This window comes from Salmo salar, chromosome ssa02 (assembly GCF_905237065.1).
Source record: "Salmo salar chromosome ssa02, Ssal_v3.1, whole genome shotgun sequence".
Classification (NCBI taxonomy): Eukaryota; Metazoa; Chordata; class Actinopteri; order Salmoniformes; family Salmonidae; genus Salmo; species Salmo salar.
The window spans coordinates 92,610,512-92,628,454 of record NC_059443.1 but is presented as its reverse complement, the minus strand read 5'-3'; the positions used below and the strand labels follow the sequence as shown (position 1 = coordinate 92,628,454).

Genomic DNA, 17,943 nt, shown 5'->3' with positions numbered 1-17,943 from the left:
TTCATATAGACCACTAAATAGGGAATAGGGGGCCATTTAGACCACTAGGTAGGGAATAGGGGGCCATTTTGCAAGTAGCCTATATCTCTGTATATACTTTCCAATTATATCTCTTATTCAGTCAGTCTATCAGTCTCCACTTGTCATACAGTCACAAATTAACTATTTAATCTAGCTCTAACCTGAGAGAGAGAGAGAGACAGAGAGAGAGGAGAGGAGAGAGAGGAGGAGAGATAGAGACGGAGAGAGGGGAGAGAGAGAGAGAGAGAGAAGGAGAGATAGAGACGGAGAGAGGAGAGAGAGATGGAGAGAGAGAGAGACAGAGAGAGAGAGAGAGAGAGACAGGAAGAGAGAGGGAGAGACAGAGAGAGAGAGAGAGAGAGAGAGAGGAGAGAGAAAGGAGCAGAGAGAGAGACAGAGAGAGAAGGAGAGACAGGAGGAGAGAGAGAGAAGGAGAGATAGAGACGGAGAGAGGAGAGAGAGATGGAGAGAGAGAGACAGGAAGAGAGAGGGAGAGACAGGAGGAGAGAGAGCAAGAGAGAGAGAGAGAGAGAGAGAGAGGAGGAGGAGGAGGAGGAGGAGAGAGAGGAGAGAGGGAGAGAGTAGTTCTAGTAGTTATAAGTTACAGTGACAGAGTTCCTAACCTGCCAGTTAGTTAGTTAGTTACAGTAAACCACAGTCGTATAACCAGCCATATATTTAACAATATAGGAGAAGGTTCTGGACTAAAACCAGGACCTAACAGAAGCTGTACAATAAGGAAGGTAACAGACAAACAACAGATTAAAAAAGGTCCAAGGTTAAAGGTGACGTCTTTAGATCTAGTGATAATAAACCTCTTCGTGAAAAGTCTTTTCCGGAAGGAACGTGACGTCACTCCGACGGCGAACGAGAGAGGCTGTTGCCAGGGGGGCGGGTGGGGGGTGAAAGGGGTCAAAGGTGATTAAAGGTGACGTAGTTAAAGGTAAACTCACGGCAGATTTCTGTACGACACATAACTTTCTCCTAACAGACAAACCGCTCACAGTTTCCCACCAATCGGTGGGTGAGGGAGGGAGAAGGTGGGCGGGTCCTATTTTGCATATCATTCAGTTAGGTTAGGGATGTCCTTATCAAGGAGCTGATTGGCTGAATCAGGACCCGTTCCAACAGGCCTGGATTAAAACCCTGCTGCGTCGCCACAGAGTCTCTCTAGGGTTGGAGAAAAGGAAAACGATTTCTCAAAGGTCAAGGGTCAAGGGTCAGGGTTGAGACTCCTCCCCCTCTCCTTCCCGTGTGCTGAGCATGCGCACTAAGCTCCTCCTCCTGAGAGGGTTGGGAACCAATCCCAGCAGAGACTGTGAGTTCCGAGCTCCTCCTCCCACTTCTCTCCCCTCCCCCTCCGCCTCCCCGTCGACGGTCGATTCGCTGTCCGTCAACAACGAGCATCCCGATTGGTCAGAATCCACCGTGACTCTTACAAAGCTAGAGTCCAATTGGAGAAAAGGGACAGAAAGGCGTGTCTCCGCTGGGTCCGTGTCCAACGAGTCTCTCCGAGAGGCGGAGTCAACCGACAGGGTCCGCCTCCTCAGGTGCGCGCTTCCGTCCGTCGACCGGGTCGTCGTGGAAACCTGGGCTTCAGCAGGTGGCGCTACGGAGATGCAAGGCGGGCTCATCCTCTGCTTCCTGGTCCTCTCTCGAACGGGAGACGACGCCGATTGGCCGGTGAGACACAGGCTCCTCTGGTCCTCTTCAAATGAGAGGCAGGCGTGGAGGGACAGGTAGGGGTGAGGGGAACGGGGTGTGTGTGGGGGGCTGGACGAGCGGCGTGTGATGCGACAGATTTCAATATCTGTCTCATCTAGAAAGGAAGTGGGGATACGGCTGGGACTGGAATCGAGGATCATGGGAAATGGACCAGGGCTGGAAATGGGGCTCTGGTTTGGATCAAAGCTGGTCTGAAGGCTCTGGGGAGTAGAAGGAGGAGAGATGGGCCTGGAGCTGGGGCCCGGGCCCGGGGTCTGGGGTATCTCAGGCCTCTGGGGAGTGGAGGGAGAGGAGAAGGACAGGCTGGGACCTCCAGAGCAGAGAGAGACGGGCCTGGAGCTGGGGCCCGAGGTCTGGGCTGGGGTCTGCGGGTTGTCTGTCGTCTGGGGGCCACTATCACTGTGGCTCCTACTGTGTCTTCTTGTCGATATAACCCTCTGACTGTGTGTGTGACGCAGTGTGTGTACGGTGTGTGTGTGGCGGAGTGTGTGTGCGCTGGAGGTGCATCCTCGGAGGGAGAGGGAAGGCGAGGAAGGCTGGTGTACGTCCAGGTGTGTGTTTCCACCAGGGGGCAGGCTGGGTAGTGGAGAGAGGTGCATGCTGGGTACGGTGAGGTGGGTGCCGTCGACAGAGCTCCGACGCAGATCGTCGGTGGAACTGCAGCTCAGGTCCTCAGAGTCATAACGTACCGCTTCCTACAGACAGACAGGAAGTAGGATAGTAGAGACAGGAAACAGAGGTTCAGAGGTCACTGGGATTGTTTTGAACACAATGTTTGAACATTAAATCAATTAATTTTGAAGATGAATGCAGTTTGATCTGGCCTGGACTGTAAAGTTCCCAGCTAACACAAAACATTCTAACAACTCGATCTGGCCTGGACTGTAAAGTTCCCAGCTAACACAAAACATTCTAACAACTTGATCTAGCCTGGACTGTAAAGTTCCCAGCTAGCACAAAACATTCTAACAACTCGATCTGGCCTGGACTGTAAAGTTCCCAGCTAACACAAAACATTCTAACGACTAGATCTGGCCTGAACTGTAAAGTTCCCAGCTAACACAAAACATTCTAACAACATGATCTGGCCTGGACTGTAATGTTCCCAGCTAACACACAAAACATTCTAACAACTCGATCTAGCCTGGACTGTAAAGTTCCCAGCTAACACAAAACATTCTAACAACTTGATCTGGCCTGGACTGTAAAGATCCCAGCTAACACAAAACATTCTAACAACTTGATCTGGCCTGGACTGTAAAGTTCCCAGCTAACACAAAACATTCTAACAACTCGATCTAGCCTGGACTGTAAAGTTCCCAGCTAACACAAAACATTCTAACAACTCGATCTGGCCTGGACTGTAAAGTTCCTAGCTAACACAAAATATTCTAACAACTTGCACGCAAGGTTCCAAAAACAGACATTCACAGAACATCCTGGGAAATGAACGTGCTGCCTGGGTAAGAGGTGCAGTCTACGTACCTGTCTCCTCAGCTGTCTCCTCACACTGATGGAGGAAGTGGGTCCCGGCTGTCTGTCCATGCTGTGGGAGGGGCTAAGCCTATAAGAGTCCCGTCTGTCTATACTGTGGGAGGGGCTGCTCATATAAGAGGTGTGTCTATTATTATGAGAGGTGTGTCTATTGATGCCATGTGAGGGGCTGTGGATGTAAGGGGTGTGTCTATCCATATGAGGGGTGTGTCTACTGTCCATGCTGTGGGATGGGCTGTGGATATAAGGGGTGTGTCTACTGTCCATGCTGTGGGAGGGGCTGTGTATATAAGGGGTGTGTCTACTGTCCATGCTGTGGGATGGGCTGTGGATATAAGGGGTGTGTCTACTGTCCATGCTGTGGGAGGGGCTGTGTATATAAGGGGTGTGTCTACTGTCCATGCTGTGGGAGGGGCTGTGGATATAAGGGGTGTGTCTACTGTCCATGCTGTGGGAGGAGCTACGTAGATAAGAGGCCCGTCTATCGAGGTAACGGGAGGAGTGTCCGTCGATGCTCTGAGCAGGGCTGAGTCTGTAACTGTGTGCGTCGTGAGAACTACGGTAAAACGACGCTCGTCTGCCGTCGACGTGGACGGGCCTCCAGGGGGTGTGTCTGTCTACGCTGTGGGAGGGGCTGAGTCTGACTGTCGGTCTGCAGCTGGAGCCCTTCGAGCTGAGGGAGGCGTGGCTTCCAGATGGTAACGCCCCCGGGACCTGCAGCAGGGATCCTGCTCCGATAGAACCCATGGAGTAGACAGAACCTAGGAGACAGAGAGAGAGAGACCTAGAACTCTGACAACTAGAACCTGGACACCTAGAATCAAGAGACTAGAACTCTGAGACCTAGAACTCTGATAGATAGAACTCTGAGACCTATAAATCTGAGAGATGGAACTCTGGGACCTAGAACTCTGAGAGATGGAACTCTGGGACCTAGAACTGAGAGATGGAACTCTGGGACCTAGAACTCTGAGAGATAGAACTCTGGGACCTAGAACTCTGAGAGATAGAACTCTGAGACCTAGAACTCTGATAGATAGAACTCTGAGACCTATACATCTGAGAGGTAGAACACTGAGAGAAAGAACTCTGGGACCTAGAACTCTGAGAGATAGAACTCTGGGACCTAGAACTCTGAGAGATAGAACTCTGAGACCTAGAACTCTGATAGATAGAACTCTGAGACCTATAAATCTGAGAGGTAGAACACTGAGAGAAAGAACTCTGGGACCTAGAACTCTGAGAGATAGAACTCTGGGACCTAGAACTCTGAGAGATAGAACTCTGAGACCTAGAACTCTGATAGATAGAACTCTGAGACCTAGAACTCTGAGAGATAGAACTCTGAGACCTAGAACTCTGAGAGATAGAACTCTGAGACCTAGAACTCTGATAGATAGAACTCTGAGAGATAGAACTCTGGGACCTAGAACTCTGATAGATAGAACTCTGAGAGATGGAACTCTGGGACCTAGAACTCTGAGAGATGGTTACCTGAGAAACCGCATCCCTTGTAGGTGTCGTGGCCAATGGGAGGGTAGCGGGTGTGTCCGAGGGGCTGTAGGGGGCGGAGCATGTAGCTGTCGCTGGGCAGAGACATCATACGAGACAGAGACGGCCGGCCCACCGTCAGCAGGCTACCACGACAACGCTCTTCTTCCACAACCTGGGACAAAAACAACAGCCACGAATCTTCCTCTTCCTCATTTTATTAAACTTTTAGTAATTTAGCAGATTCTCTTCTCCACAGCGACTAACAGTAGTGAGTGGATACATTTTCATACTGGGATCAGAACCACAACCCTGGATTTGTAAGGGCCTTGGGTCTACCAACTGGGCCACACGGGACCGCAGCGTAACCATAGCAATCACCACCGTCGTCACCACCATCATCATTACCGTCACCAAGGTCACCAACACCATCACCAGCACCATCACCACCATCGTCATTACCGTCACCATCAAATCACCAACATCACCAACACCATCAACACCATCAACACTGTCACCACCGTCACCATCACCCCCATCATCACCACCGTCACCACCATCACCAACATCATCACATCCACACCTTCACCACCTCCATCACCACCGTCACCAACACCACCACCACCATCACCACCACCATCACTACCACCATCACCACCATCACCACCACCATCACTACCACCATCACCACCAACACCATCACCACCGTCACCATCACCACCACCATCACTACCACCATCACCACCATCACCACCGTCACCAGCACCATCACCATCACCAACACCATCACCACCAACACCATCACCACCGTCACCAGCACCATCACCAACACCATCACCACCGTCACCAGCACCATCACCACCATCACTAACACCACCACCACCATCATCACCATCACCACCGTCACCAGCACCATCACCACCGTCACCACCGTCACCATCACCACCACCACCGTCACCACCACCATCACCACCGTCACCACCGTCACCACCACCACCATCACCACCGTCACCACCACCATCACCACCATCACCACCACCACCAACTACGCTGCAGTAGTACTACCAAAACCAAACTAAAACAGTATTTGACTGAACGTCAGGGGGGAGACGGCTTATGAAAACGCAGAGGTTGCAAATGAATTCAACTCTTTTACTTCTGTTGCCCAACAAGCTAAAGTTATACCTCCGTATAAGAAGGGGATAAAATCTGAGCCTGGGAATTACAGGCCTTTATTTATCCTCTGTATGAGAAGGGGATAGAGACTGATCCTGGGAATTACAGGCCTGTATTTATCCTCTGTATGAGAAGGGGATAGAGACTGATCCTGGGAATTACAGGCCTGTATTTATCCTCTGTATGAGAAGGGGATAGAGACTGATCCTGGGAATTACAGGCCTGTATTTATCCTCTGTATGAGAAGGGGATAGAGACTGATCCTGGGAATTACAGGCCTGTATCTATCCTCTGTATGAGAAGGGGATAGAGTCTGACCCTGGGAATTACAGGCCTGTATCTATCCTCTGTATGAGAAGGGGATTAGAGACTGATCCTGGGAATTACAGGCCTGTATTTAACCTCTGTATAAGGAGATAGAGTCTGACCCTATGAATTACAGGCCTGTATTTATCCTCAGTATGAGAAGGGGATTAGAGACTGATCCTGGGAATTACAGGCCTGTATTTATCCTCAGTATGAGAAGGGGATTAGATACTGACCCTGGGAATTACAGGCCTGTATCCATCCTCTGTATAAGGAGATAGAGTCTGATCCTGGGAATTACACGCCTGTATTTATCCTCTGTATAAGGAGATAGAGTCTGATCCTGTGAATTACAGGCCTGTATTTATCCTCTGTATGAGAAGGGGATTAGAGTTTGATCCTGGGAATTACAGGCCTGTATTTATCCTCTGTATGAGAAGGGTATAGAGACTGATCCTGGGAATTACAGGCCTGTATCTATCCTCCGTCTGATCCTGGGAATTACAGGCCTGTATTTATCCTCTGTATAAGGAGATAGAGTCTGATCCTGTGAATTACAGGCCTGTATTTATCCTCTGTATGAGAAGGGGATTAGAGTTTGATCCTGGGAATTACAGGCCTGTATTTATCCTCTGTATGAGAAGGGTATAGAGACTGATCCTGGGAATTACAGGCCTGTATCTATCCTCCGTCTGATCCTGGGAATTACAGGCCTGTATTTATCCTCTGTATGAGAAGGGGATAGAGACTGATCCTGGGAATTACAGGCCTGTATTTATCCTCTGTATGAGAAGGGGATAGAGTCTGATCCTGTGAATTACAGGCCTGTATTTATCCTCTGTATGAGAAGGGTATAGAGTCTGACCCTGGGAATTACAGGCCTGTATTTATCCTCTGTATGAGAAGGGTATAGAGTCTGACCCTGTGAATTACACACCCTTTCTGCCAGTCACATTCTGTTAAAGGTCCCCAAAGCGAACACATCTCTGGGTCGCTCCTCTTTTCAGTTCGCTGCAGCTAGCGACTGGAACGAGCTGCAACAAACACTCAAACTGGACAGTTATATCTTTTTTGTCGCCATCTCTTCATTCAAAGACTCAATCATGGACACTCTTACTGACAGTTGTGGCTGCTATGCGTGATGTATTGTTGTCTCTACCTTCTTGCCCTTTGTGCTGTTGTCTGTGCTCAATAACGTTTGTACCATGTTGTGTTTTCTACCATGTTGTTGTCATGTTGTGTTGCTACCATGCTGTGTTGTCATGTGTTGCTGCCTTGCTATGTTGTTGTCTTTAGGTCTCTCTTTATGTAGCGTTGTGTCTCTCTTGTCGTGATGTGTGTTTTGTCCTACGTTTATATGTTATTTATTTTTGATTTTGAATCCCAGGCCCCCGTCCCCGCAGGAGGCCTTTTGGTAGGCCGTCATTGTAAATATGAATTTGTTATTTTAACTGACTTGGCTTAGTTAAATAAAGGTTAAATTAAAAATATATTAAAAAATGTGACCCCCTGACAGTTAAGGACTGACAGGAAGCTGATCTGATCCCAGATCTGTAGTTAGGTCCCCCCCCCCCCCCGACAGGAAGCTGATCTGATCCCAGATCTGTAGTCAGGTCCCCCTACAGGTGATCCTTTCTCCATACCTGTCCAGATGATTCCACCCCGCCCACTGCGGCGTTGCTAAGGGGACGGCTGGCTTCCTGGCGCGCCTCCTCTTGCCTGGCCTCCTCTTGACGCGCCTCTTCCTCCTTGGCCTCCTCCTCTGCCTCTTCCTGCGCCTCCTTGTTGCTCTCCTCCAAGTGTTTCATCAACACCGCCACCACCACGTTGACCAGCACGAACTGGGCCGTCAGGACGAAGGTCACGAAGTACACCGGAGAGATCAGAGGAAGGTAGGTCAGACAGGAGCGGTCTTCTGGACGACAGTCCCGCAGCGTGTCCTGGAGGGAGGAGAGGGATGCGACTATTTGGGACAGGTAGCTCAGACAACAACAAGAGGGTTGTGAAAGACACATCGTCCCAAAGACAGAGAGCAACACAATACTACTAATGTCTTAGCAGTGGTGTAAAGTACTTAAGTCAAAATACTTTAATTATACTCTACTTAAGTCAAAATACTTCAAAGTACTCTACTTAAGTCAAAATACTTTAAAGTACTCGACTTAAAGACAAGACTCTCGTTAATCTAACCACACTGTCCGATTTCAAAAAGGCTTTACAACGAAAGCAAAACATTAGATTATGTCAGCAGAGTACCAAGCCAGAAATAATCAGACACCCATTTTTCAAGCTAGCATATAATGTCACAAAAACCCAAACCACAGCTAAATGCAGCACTAACCTTTGATGATCTTCATCAGATGACAACCCTAGGACATTATGTTATACAATACATGCATGTTTTGTTCAATCAAGTTCAAATTTATATCAAAAACCAGCTTTTTACATTAGCATGTGACGTTCAGAACTAGCATACCCCCTGCAAACCTCCGGTGAATTTACTAAATTACTCACGATAAACGTTCACAAAAAACATAACAATTATTTTAAGAATTATAGATACAGAACTCCTTTGTGCAATCGAGGTGTCCGATTTTAAAATAGCTTTTCGGTGAAAGCACATTTTGCAATATTCTGAGTACATAGCCCAGCCATCACGGCTAGCTATTTAGATACCCACCAAGTTTAGCCCTGACCAAACTCCGATTTACTATTACAAAAGTTTGATTACCTTTGATGTTCTTCGTCAGAATGCAGTCCCAGGACTGCTACTTCAATAACAAATGTTGGTTTGATCCAAAATAATCCATAGTTATATCCAAATAGCGGCGTTTTGTTCGTGCGTTCAAGACACTATCCGAAGTGTAAATAAGGGTCACGAGCATGGCGCAATTCGTGACAAAAAAATTCTAAATATTCCATTACCGTACTTCGAAGCATGTCAACCGCTGTTTAAAATCAATTTTTATGCTATTTTTCTCGTAAAAAAGCGATAATATTCCGACCGGGAATCTCCGTTTAGGTAAACAGACGAAAGAAAACATAGCATGGGGTCGACACGGGCACGCGCCTGAGTCTCACAGTACTGTAACCAGCCACTACCCAAACGCGCTACTTTTTTTCAACCAGAGCCTGCAAAGCCACGATTCAGCTTTTTACCGCCTTCTGAGAGCCCATGGGAGCCGTAGGAAGTGTCACGTAACAGCAGAGATCCTCTGTAATGGATAGAGATAATCAAGAAGGGCAAGAAATGGTCAGACAGGCCACTTCCTGTAAGGAATCTTCTCAGGTTTTGGCCTGCCAAATGAGTTCTGTTATACTCACAGACACCATTCAAACAGTTTTAGAAACTTTAGGGTGTTTTCTATCCAAAGCCAATAATTATATGCATATTCTAGTTACTGGGCAGGAGTAGTAACCAGATTAAATCGGGTAAGTTTTTTTTCCAGCCGTGTCAATACTGCCCCCTAGCCCTAACAGGTTAAAATGGTGTAAAATAGTCATATGTTTGAGAAATTGAAGTAATAGCATTTCTAAGGTATTTGAAAATCGCGCCACGGGATTACACTGGCTGTTGCGTAGGTGGGACGATTTCGTCCCGCCTAGCCTTTGATTAATATAAAGAATTTGAAATTATTTATACTTTTAGTTCTGATACTTAAGTACATTTTTAGCGATTAAAATTAACTTTTGTTTCTAAAGTATATTTTTTAAAAACACAAATACTTTTAGACTTTTACTCAAGTAGTATTTTACTTGAGTCATTTTTCTATTAAAAGGTATCTTTACTTTTACTCAAGTATGACAACGAGGTTCTAGTTGCTGTCAAGATGCTCGAGGACACCAGAAAATGGGGAGCTTGTTGTTTACTAAAGAACTGGAGGCCCGTAGCATTGATCTGCCTGGAACTTTTTTTTTTTTTAAGAAAACATATATTTCATACAGACAATGTCTTTGTCCACGCTTTCCATGGCGACAGAGCTTCTTGAGTAGAATGTAGAGGGTGTAGAATAATGGCATTACGTTGTACTGTGTTTCACAGGCTGTAAATCCAGTTTTGACCACCAGGTGGAGCCGTTGAGTTGAATCACAGCCTGTCTGTCGGCAACGAGACACACAGAGCTAAAAGCCTATCAGAGAGCCAGAGTGTCTGACTGACTGGGATAACAGCCAATTACCAGACGGAGCTGGGTTTTTAGCCAATGAGCTCCTCAGATAAATATCTCTGGTTCCCTCAACGTTCCCCAATGTTCTGCGTACGTTCGAAAAAACGTTCCGTTTCAGTTTACTAGGTTATGAATCAGGTTCCACTGACAGACAGTCATCTGGGAACAGTGTTCTGTGTTCTGTGTGTGTGTTCTATGTTCTGTGTGTGTGTTCTGTGTTCTGTGTTCTGTGTGTGGGTTCTGTGTTCTGTGTGTGTGTTCTTGTGTTCTGTGTGTGTGTTCTGTGTGTGTGTTCTGTGTTCTGTGTGTGTGTTCTGTGTTCTGTGTGTGTGTTCTGTGTTCTGTGTGTGTGTTCTGTGTGTGTGTTCTTGTGTTCTGTGTGTGTGTTCTGTGTTCTGTGTGTGTGTTCTGTGTGTGTGTTCTTGTGTTCTGTGTGTGTGTTCTGTGTTCTGTGTGTGTTTTTTGTGTGTGTTCTGTGTGTGTTTTTCTTGTGTTCTGTGTTCTGTGTGTTCTGTGTTCTGTGTGTGTGTTCTGTGTTCTGTGTGTGTGTTCTGTGTTCTTCAAACAATGCAAACTCTAAGCCTTAAATAGAAGCAGCACACGTGTGCCTCCCGAGTGGCGCAGTGGTCTAAGGCAGTGCATCGCAGTGCTTGAGGGCTGTCACTACAGACCCGGTTTCGATCTCAGGCTGTGTCACAACCAGGAGTCCCATAGGGCGGGGCACAATTGTGCCAGCGTCGTTAGGGCGAGGTTTACTTGGCTCAGCGTCGTTAGGGCGAGGTTTACTTGACTCAGCGTCGTTAGGGCGAGGTTTACTTGGCTCAGCGTCGTTAGGGCGAGGTTTACTTGACTCAGCGTCGTTAGGGCGAGGTTTACTTGGCCCAGCGTCGTTAGGGCGAGGTTTACTTGGCTCAGCGTCGTTAGGGTGAGGTTTACTTGTCCCAGCGTCGTTAGGGCGAGGTTTACTTGGCCCAGCGTCGTTAGGGCGAGGTTTACTTGGCTCAAAGAAGGAAAGAAGGATTAGAACCCTGTGTAGAAGGATTAGAACCCGTAAAGAAGGATTAGAACCCCGTAAAGAAGGATTAGAACCCCGTAAAGAAGGATTAGAACCCTGTGTAAAAGCAGAAGAATGTCAGAATTCAGCAGCAGTCTTCATTTTCTATTAATGAGGTTTTTCCCTCTGTGCCTGCAACAACAACAAGGTCTAGAACCAAAAACCCTGTTTCTCCAAAGCTGATTGGTTGACTATCACGCTCTGATTTGGGCATTCACCTTCATAATTCCGTTCCAGTTGTCACCGGTGGAAACGCGGAACAAGGTGAGGAACGCCATGCCAAAGTTCTGGAACGTAGCGTGACGACTCAGACCCTCACACGGGTTCTCCTCGGAACACTCTATAAACACAGAGAACACATGTAGGGGAGGGGGGGGTAGTGGGGTGATATAGAGAGAGAGATGGAAGGGGTGTGAGGGGAGGGGAAAAGAGAGGGGGAGAGAGGGGGGAGAGAGTGCGGGGGAGAGAGAGGGGGAGGAGTGAAAGAGAGAAAGAGAGAAAGAGAGAGAGCGAGAGAGAGAGAGATAGAGAGATAGAAAGAGAGAGAGAGAGAAAGGGGGAGGGAGAGAGAGAGAGATAGAGAGAGAGAGAGAGAGAGAGAGAGAGAGAGAGAGAGAGAGAGAGGGAGGGAGGGAGGGAGAGAGAGAGAAAATAGGAGAAGGAAGACGTAAGTAATTTCAGGGAAATCAACTCAGCAGCTCATCAGCGTAAACGAAACACTCTCACAGCACTATGACTGACCCAGTTTCCCAAACAGCTCTACTCCCAGCGCAGCATAGATGAAGAACAGCAACATGAAGAGGAGACCCAGATTCCCCACCTAGAGAGAAACAGGACATATTATAATACAGGATAGATGAAAATACCCAGCCAGATTATTATAAAAACCCAGACAGATTATTATAACACCCAGCCAGATTATTATAACACCCAGCCAGATTATTATAACACCCAGCCAGATTATTATAACACCCAGCCAGATTATTATAACACATAGCCAGATTATTATAACTCCCAGCCAGATTATTATAACACCCAGCCAGATTATTATAACAACCAGACAGATTATTATAACAACCAGACAGATTATTATAACACCAAGACAGATTATTATAATACCCAGACAGATTATTATAACACCCAGACAGATTATTATAACACCCAGATTATTATAACACCCAGCCAGATTATAATAACACCCAGCCAGATTATTATAACACCCAGATTATTATAACACCGGCAAGATTATTATAACACCCAGCCAGATTATTATAAACACCCAGACAGATTATTATAACAACCAGACAGATTATTATAACACCCAGACAGATTATTATAACACCCAGCCAGATTATTATAAACACCCAGCCAGATTATTATAACCCCCAGACAGATTATTATAACACCCAGCCAGATTATTATAACACCCAGCCAGATTATTATAAACACCCAGCCAGATTATTATAACCCCCAGACAGATTATTATAACACCCAGCCAGATTATTATAAACACCCAGCCAGATTATTATAAACACCCAGCCAGATTATTATAACACCCAGACAGATTATTATAACACCCAGACAGATTATTATAACACCCAGATTATTATAACACCCAGCCAGATTATTATAACACCCAGCCAGATTATTATAACACCCAGATTATTATAACACCCGGCAAGATTATTATAACACCCAGCCAGATTATTATAAACACCCAGACAGATTATTATAACAACCAGGCAGATTATTATAACACCCAGACAGATTATTATAACAACCAGCCAGATTATTATAACACCCAGGCAGATTATTATAACACCCAGACAGATTATTATAACACCCAGGCAGATTATTATAAACACCCAGCCAGATTATTATAACACCCAGACATATTATTATAACAACCAGACAGATTATTATAACAACCAGGCAGATTATTATAACACCCAGACAGATTATTATAACACCCAGACAGATTATTATAACCCCCATACAGATTATTATAACCCCAGCCAGATTATTATAACACCCAGCCAGATTATTATAACACCCAGCCAGATTATTATAACACCCAGATTATTATAACACCCAGCCAGATTATTATAACACTCAGCCAGATTATTATAACACCCAGCCAGATTATTCTAACAACCAGCCAGATTATTATAACACCCAGACAGATTATTATAACACCCAGCCAGATTTTTATAACACCCAGCCAGATTCAGTATTACTATAGTACTACTACAGTATTATATTAGTATCATAGTTACCTGAGGCAGGGCCTGAACTACAGTGTCCAGGAGAGCTCTCATCCCTGTTGCCATCTTCAACAGCTTCAACACTGAGGAGACAGAAACCAGAACAGAACCCATTAGAACAGACCCCATTAGAACTGAAACCAGAACAGAACCCATTAGAACAGAAACCAGAACAGAACCAATTAGAACAGAAACCAGAACAGAACCCATTAGAACTGAAACCAGAACAGAACCCATTAGAACAGAAACCAGAACAGAACCAATTAGAACTGAAACCAGAACAGAACCCATTAGAACTGAAACCAGAACAGAACCCATTAGAACAGAAACCAGAACAGAACCAATTAGAACTGAAACCAGAACAGAACCCATTAGAACAGAAACCAGAACAGAACCAATTAGAACTGAAACCAGAACAGAACCAATTAGAACTGAAACCAGAACAAAACCCATTAGAACAGAAACCAGAACAGAACCAATTAGAACTGAAACCAGAACAAAACCCATTAGAACTGAAACCAGAACAAAACCCATTAGAACTGAAACCAGAACAGAACCCATTAGAACTGAAACCAGAACAGAACCCATTAGTACTGAAACCAGAACAAAACCCATTAGAACTGAAACCAGAACAGAACCCATTAGAACTGAAACCAGAACAGAAGAAAATGACCTAATTGGTCTGTACACACTGAGGGAGAGGTGTGTGTGTGTGTGTGTAGTGTGTGTGGGAGTACCTCTGGCGATCCTCAGTACTCTCATGATGCGTATGATCGTAGGGTTTATGGGTAGCGAAGCGTTCAGGTCGATCTCTTCCAGAGTGATGCCCATTACGGACAACAGCACGATGGACAGATCCAGCTGGTTCCACCTGCACACAGAGAACAGGTACTGTGTCTGTGTGTGTGTCTGTGTGTGTACCCAGGCTGTAGTTTCCTCCTCTAGACTGGTGGTCTGGTCAGAGCTGTGTGTGTGTGTGTGTGTGTGTGTGTGTGTGTGTGTGTGTACCCAGGCTGTAGTTTCCTCCTCTAGACTGGTGGTCTGGTCAGAGCTGTGTGTGTGTGTGTGTGTGTCTGTGTGTGTGTGTGTGTGTGTGTGTGTGTGTGTGTGTGTGTGTGTGTGTGTGTGTGTGTGTGTGTGTGTGTGTGTGTGTGTGTGTACCCAGGCTGTAGTTTCCTCCTCTAGACTGGTGGTCTGGTCAGAGCTGTGTGTGTGTGTGTGTGTGTGTGTGTGTGTGTGTGTGTGTGTGTGTGTGTGTGTGTGTGTGTGTGTACCCAGGCTGTAGTTTCCTCCACTAGACTGGTGGTCTGGTCAGAGCTGTGTGTGTGTGTGTGTGTGTGTGTGTGTGTGTGTGTGTGTGTGTGTGTGTGTGTGTGTGTGTACCCAGGCTGTAGTTTCCTCCTCTAGACTGGTGGTCTGGTCAGAGCTGTGTGTGTGTGTGTGTGTGTGTGTGTGTGTGTGTGTGTGTGTGTGTGTGTGTGTGTGTGTGTGTGTGTGTGTGTGTGTGTGTGTGTGTGTGTGTGTGTGTGTTACCTCTCCTTGAAGAAGCGTCTCAGTCCGAAGGCGATGAGTTTGAGGACCGTCTCGATGACGAACACCAGAGTGAAGATGTAGTTACAATACTTTAACCCCTCCTCCAGATACTGGAACACACACACACACAGTGTTACCTGGTGCTGTTTGTAGTGTTGTGTGGTTGCTGTAGTTACCTGGGGCTGTTTGTAGTGTAGTGTGGTTGCTATAGTTACCTGAGGCTGTTTGTAGTGTACTTTGTTTTCTATAGTTACCTTTGGCTGGTTGTAGAGTAGTGTGGTTACTATAGTTACCTGGGGCTGTTTGTATTGTAGTGCGGTTGCTATAGTTACCTGTGGCTGGTTGTAGTGTAGTGCGGTTACTATAGTTACCGGTGGCTGTTTGTATTATAGTGCAGTTGCTATAGTTACCTGAGGCTGTTTGTATTGTAGTGCATTGCTATTGTTACCTGTGGCTGGTTGTGGTGTAGTGTGGTTACTATAGTTACCAGGGGCTGTTTGTATTGTAGTGTGGTTGCTATAGCTACTTGTGGCTAGTTGTAGTGTAGTGTGGTTACTATAGTTACCTGTGGCTGGTTGTATTGTAGTGCGGTTTCTATAGTTACCTGTGGCTGGTTGTAGTGTAGTGTGGTTACTATAGTTACCTGGTGCTCTTTGTAGTGTTGTGTGGTTGCTATAGTTACCTGGTGCTGTTTGTAGTGTCGTGCGGTTACTATAGTTACCGGTGGCTGTTTGTATTATAGTGCAGTTGTTATAGTTACCTGAGGCTGTTTGTATTGTAGTGCATTGCTATAGTTACCTGTGGCTGGTTGTAGTGTAGTGTGGTTACTATAGTTACCTGGTGCTGTTTGTAGTGTTGTGTGGTTGCTATAGTTACCTGGGGCTGTTTGTAGTGTAGTGCGGTTACTATAGTTACCTGGGGCTGTTTGTAGTGTAGTGCGGTTACTATAGTTACCTGTGGCTGGCTGTAGTGTAGTGCAGTTGCTATAGTTACCTGTGGCTGGTTGTATTGTAGTGTGGTTGCTATAGTTACCTGTGGCTGGTTGTAGTGCTCCATGCTCATGGTGAGGACGTTGGTAGCGATGATGACGGTGATGAAGAGGTCCAGGTAGTGGCTGGTGCACAACGTGTGGATGGTGAGACGCACCGGGGAGTAGTCTGCGAAGTAGGGACGTTCCTGGGCCTCTGGAACAACACACAGAGTAACATGGTCATTAAACTGGTAGTCTGGTACAGAGTAACATGGTCATTAAACTGGTAGTCTGGTACAGAGTAACATGGTCATTAAACTGGTAGTCTGGTACAGAGTAACATGGTCATTAAACTGGTAGTCTGGTACAACACACAGAGTAACATGGTCATTAAACTGGTCGTCTGGTACAGAGTAACATGGTCATTAAACTGGTCGTCTGGTACAACACACAGAGTAACATGGTCATTAAACTGGTCGTCTGGTACAGAGTAACATGGTCATTAAACTGGTCGTCTGGTACAGAGTAACATGGTCATTAAACTGGTCGTCTGGTACAACACACAGAGTAACATGGTCATTAAACTGGTCGTCTGGTACAGAGTAACATGGTCATTAAACTGGTCGTCTGGTACAACACACAGAGTAACATGGTCATTAAACTGGTCGTCTGGTACAGAGTAACATGGTCATTAAACTGGTAGTCTGGTACAGAGTAACATGGTCATTAAACTGGTCGTCTGGTACAACACACAGAGTAACATGGTCATTAAACTGGTCGTCTGGTACAGAGTAACATGGTCATTAAACTGGTCGTCTGGTACAACACACAGAGTAACATGGTCATTAAACTGGTCGTCTGGTACAGAGTAACATGGTCATTAAACTGGTCGTCTGGTACAGAGTAACATGGTCATTAAACTGGTCGTCTGTAGACCAGGTCCTGAACTTCTCGACAGTAAAAAAAAACAAAAACTCTTTGCTCTTCTGCTATGAGGTCATCGACGAAGTTACTGCCAGGAGAGTTGTGTGTGTGTGTGTGTGTGTGTGTGTGTGTGTGTGTGTGTGTGTGTGTGTGTGTGTGTGTGTGTGTGTGTGTGTGTGTGTCGATGAAACTGCTGCCTCAGGAGTTCCATCCCCATCCATCATACACACAGTGACATCTCAACTGTAACACACACACACACACACACACACACACACACACACACACACACCGTGACATCTCAAGGTGTCATTGGGCAGAAAAGCATCTCCGTTTGCCAGAACTACGACAGATTACACTGCAGATAGAGAGGCTGTCTCAACATGCCTCCCTCCCTCCCTCCCTCCCTCCCTCCCTCCCTCCCTCCCTCCCTCCCTCCCTCCCTCCCTCTTACTTCTCCTCCTCTTCTCTGCTCTCTTGGCTCTCTCTGCTACTCCCGGGCCTTGGCCTCCTCTTCCTCCCTCCCTCCCTCCCTCCCTCCCTCCCTCCCTCACTCCCTCCCTCCCTCCCTCCCTCCCTCTTCCTCCTCCTCCTCTTCCTCTCCCCTCTCCACCTCACCCCACCTCCCTCCCTCCCTCCCTCTTACTCCTCCTCCTCTTCTCTGCTGTCTTGGCTCTCTTCTACTCCCGGGCCTTGGCCTCCTCTCCCTCCCTCCCTCCCTCCCTCCCTCCCTCCCTCCCTCCCTCCCTCCCTCCCTCTTACTCCTCCTCCTCTTCTCTGCTCTCTTGGCTCTCTTCTACTCCCGGGCCTTGGCCTCCC

At 46.7% G+C, this 17,943-nt stretch overlaps 1 protein-coding gene across 1 annotated transcript in view; it reads right to left on the bottom strand.

Annotated features, from left to right (window-relative positions):
- Positions 1–494: 494 nt before the first annotated feature.
- LOC106592863 (voltage-dependent T-type calcium channel subunit alpha-1H) overlaps positions 495–17,943 on the bottom strand; it is a 103,885-nt gene continuing 86,436 nt past the window's right edge. The window contains exons 26-35 of the mRNA XM_045712369.1: positions 16,263–16,414; positions 15,231–15,340; positions 14,435–14,568; positions 13,710–13,780; positions 12,175–12,253; positions 11,652–11,773; positions 7,857–8,153; positions 4,735–4,906; positions 3,232–4,001; positions 495–2,441 (exon numbers count right to left, since the gene is read on the bottom strand). Of these exons, the coding sequence (XP_045568325.1) occupies positions 1,242–2,441; positions 3,232–4,001; positions 4,735–4,906; positions 7,857–8,153; positions 11,652–11,773; positions 12,175–12,253; positions 13,710–13,780; positions 14,435–14,568; positions 15,231–15,340; positions 16,263–16,414 (3,107 nt within the window). The 3' untranslated portion in view covers positions 495–1,241. The remainder of the gene's footprint in view (positions 2,442–3,231; positions 4,002–4,734; positions 4,907–7,856; positions 8,154–11,651; positions 11,774–12,174; positions 12,254–13,709; positions 13,781–14,434; positions 14,569–15,230; positions 15,341–16,262; positions 16,415–17,943) is intronic.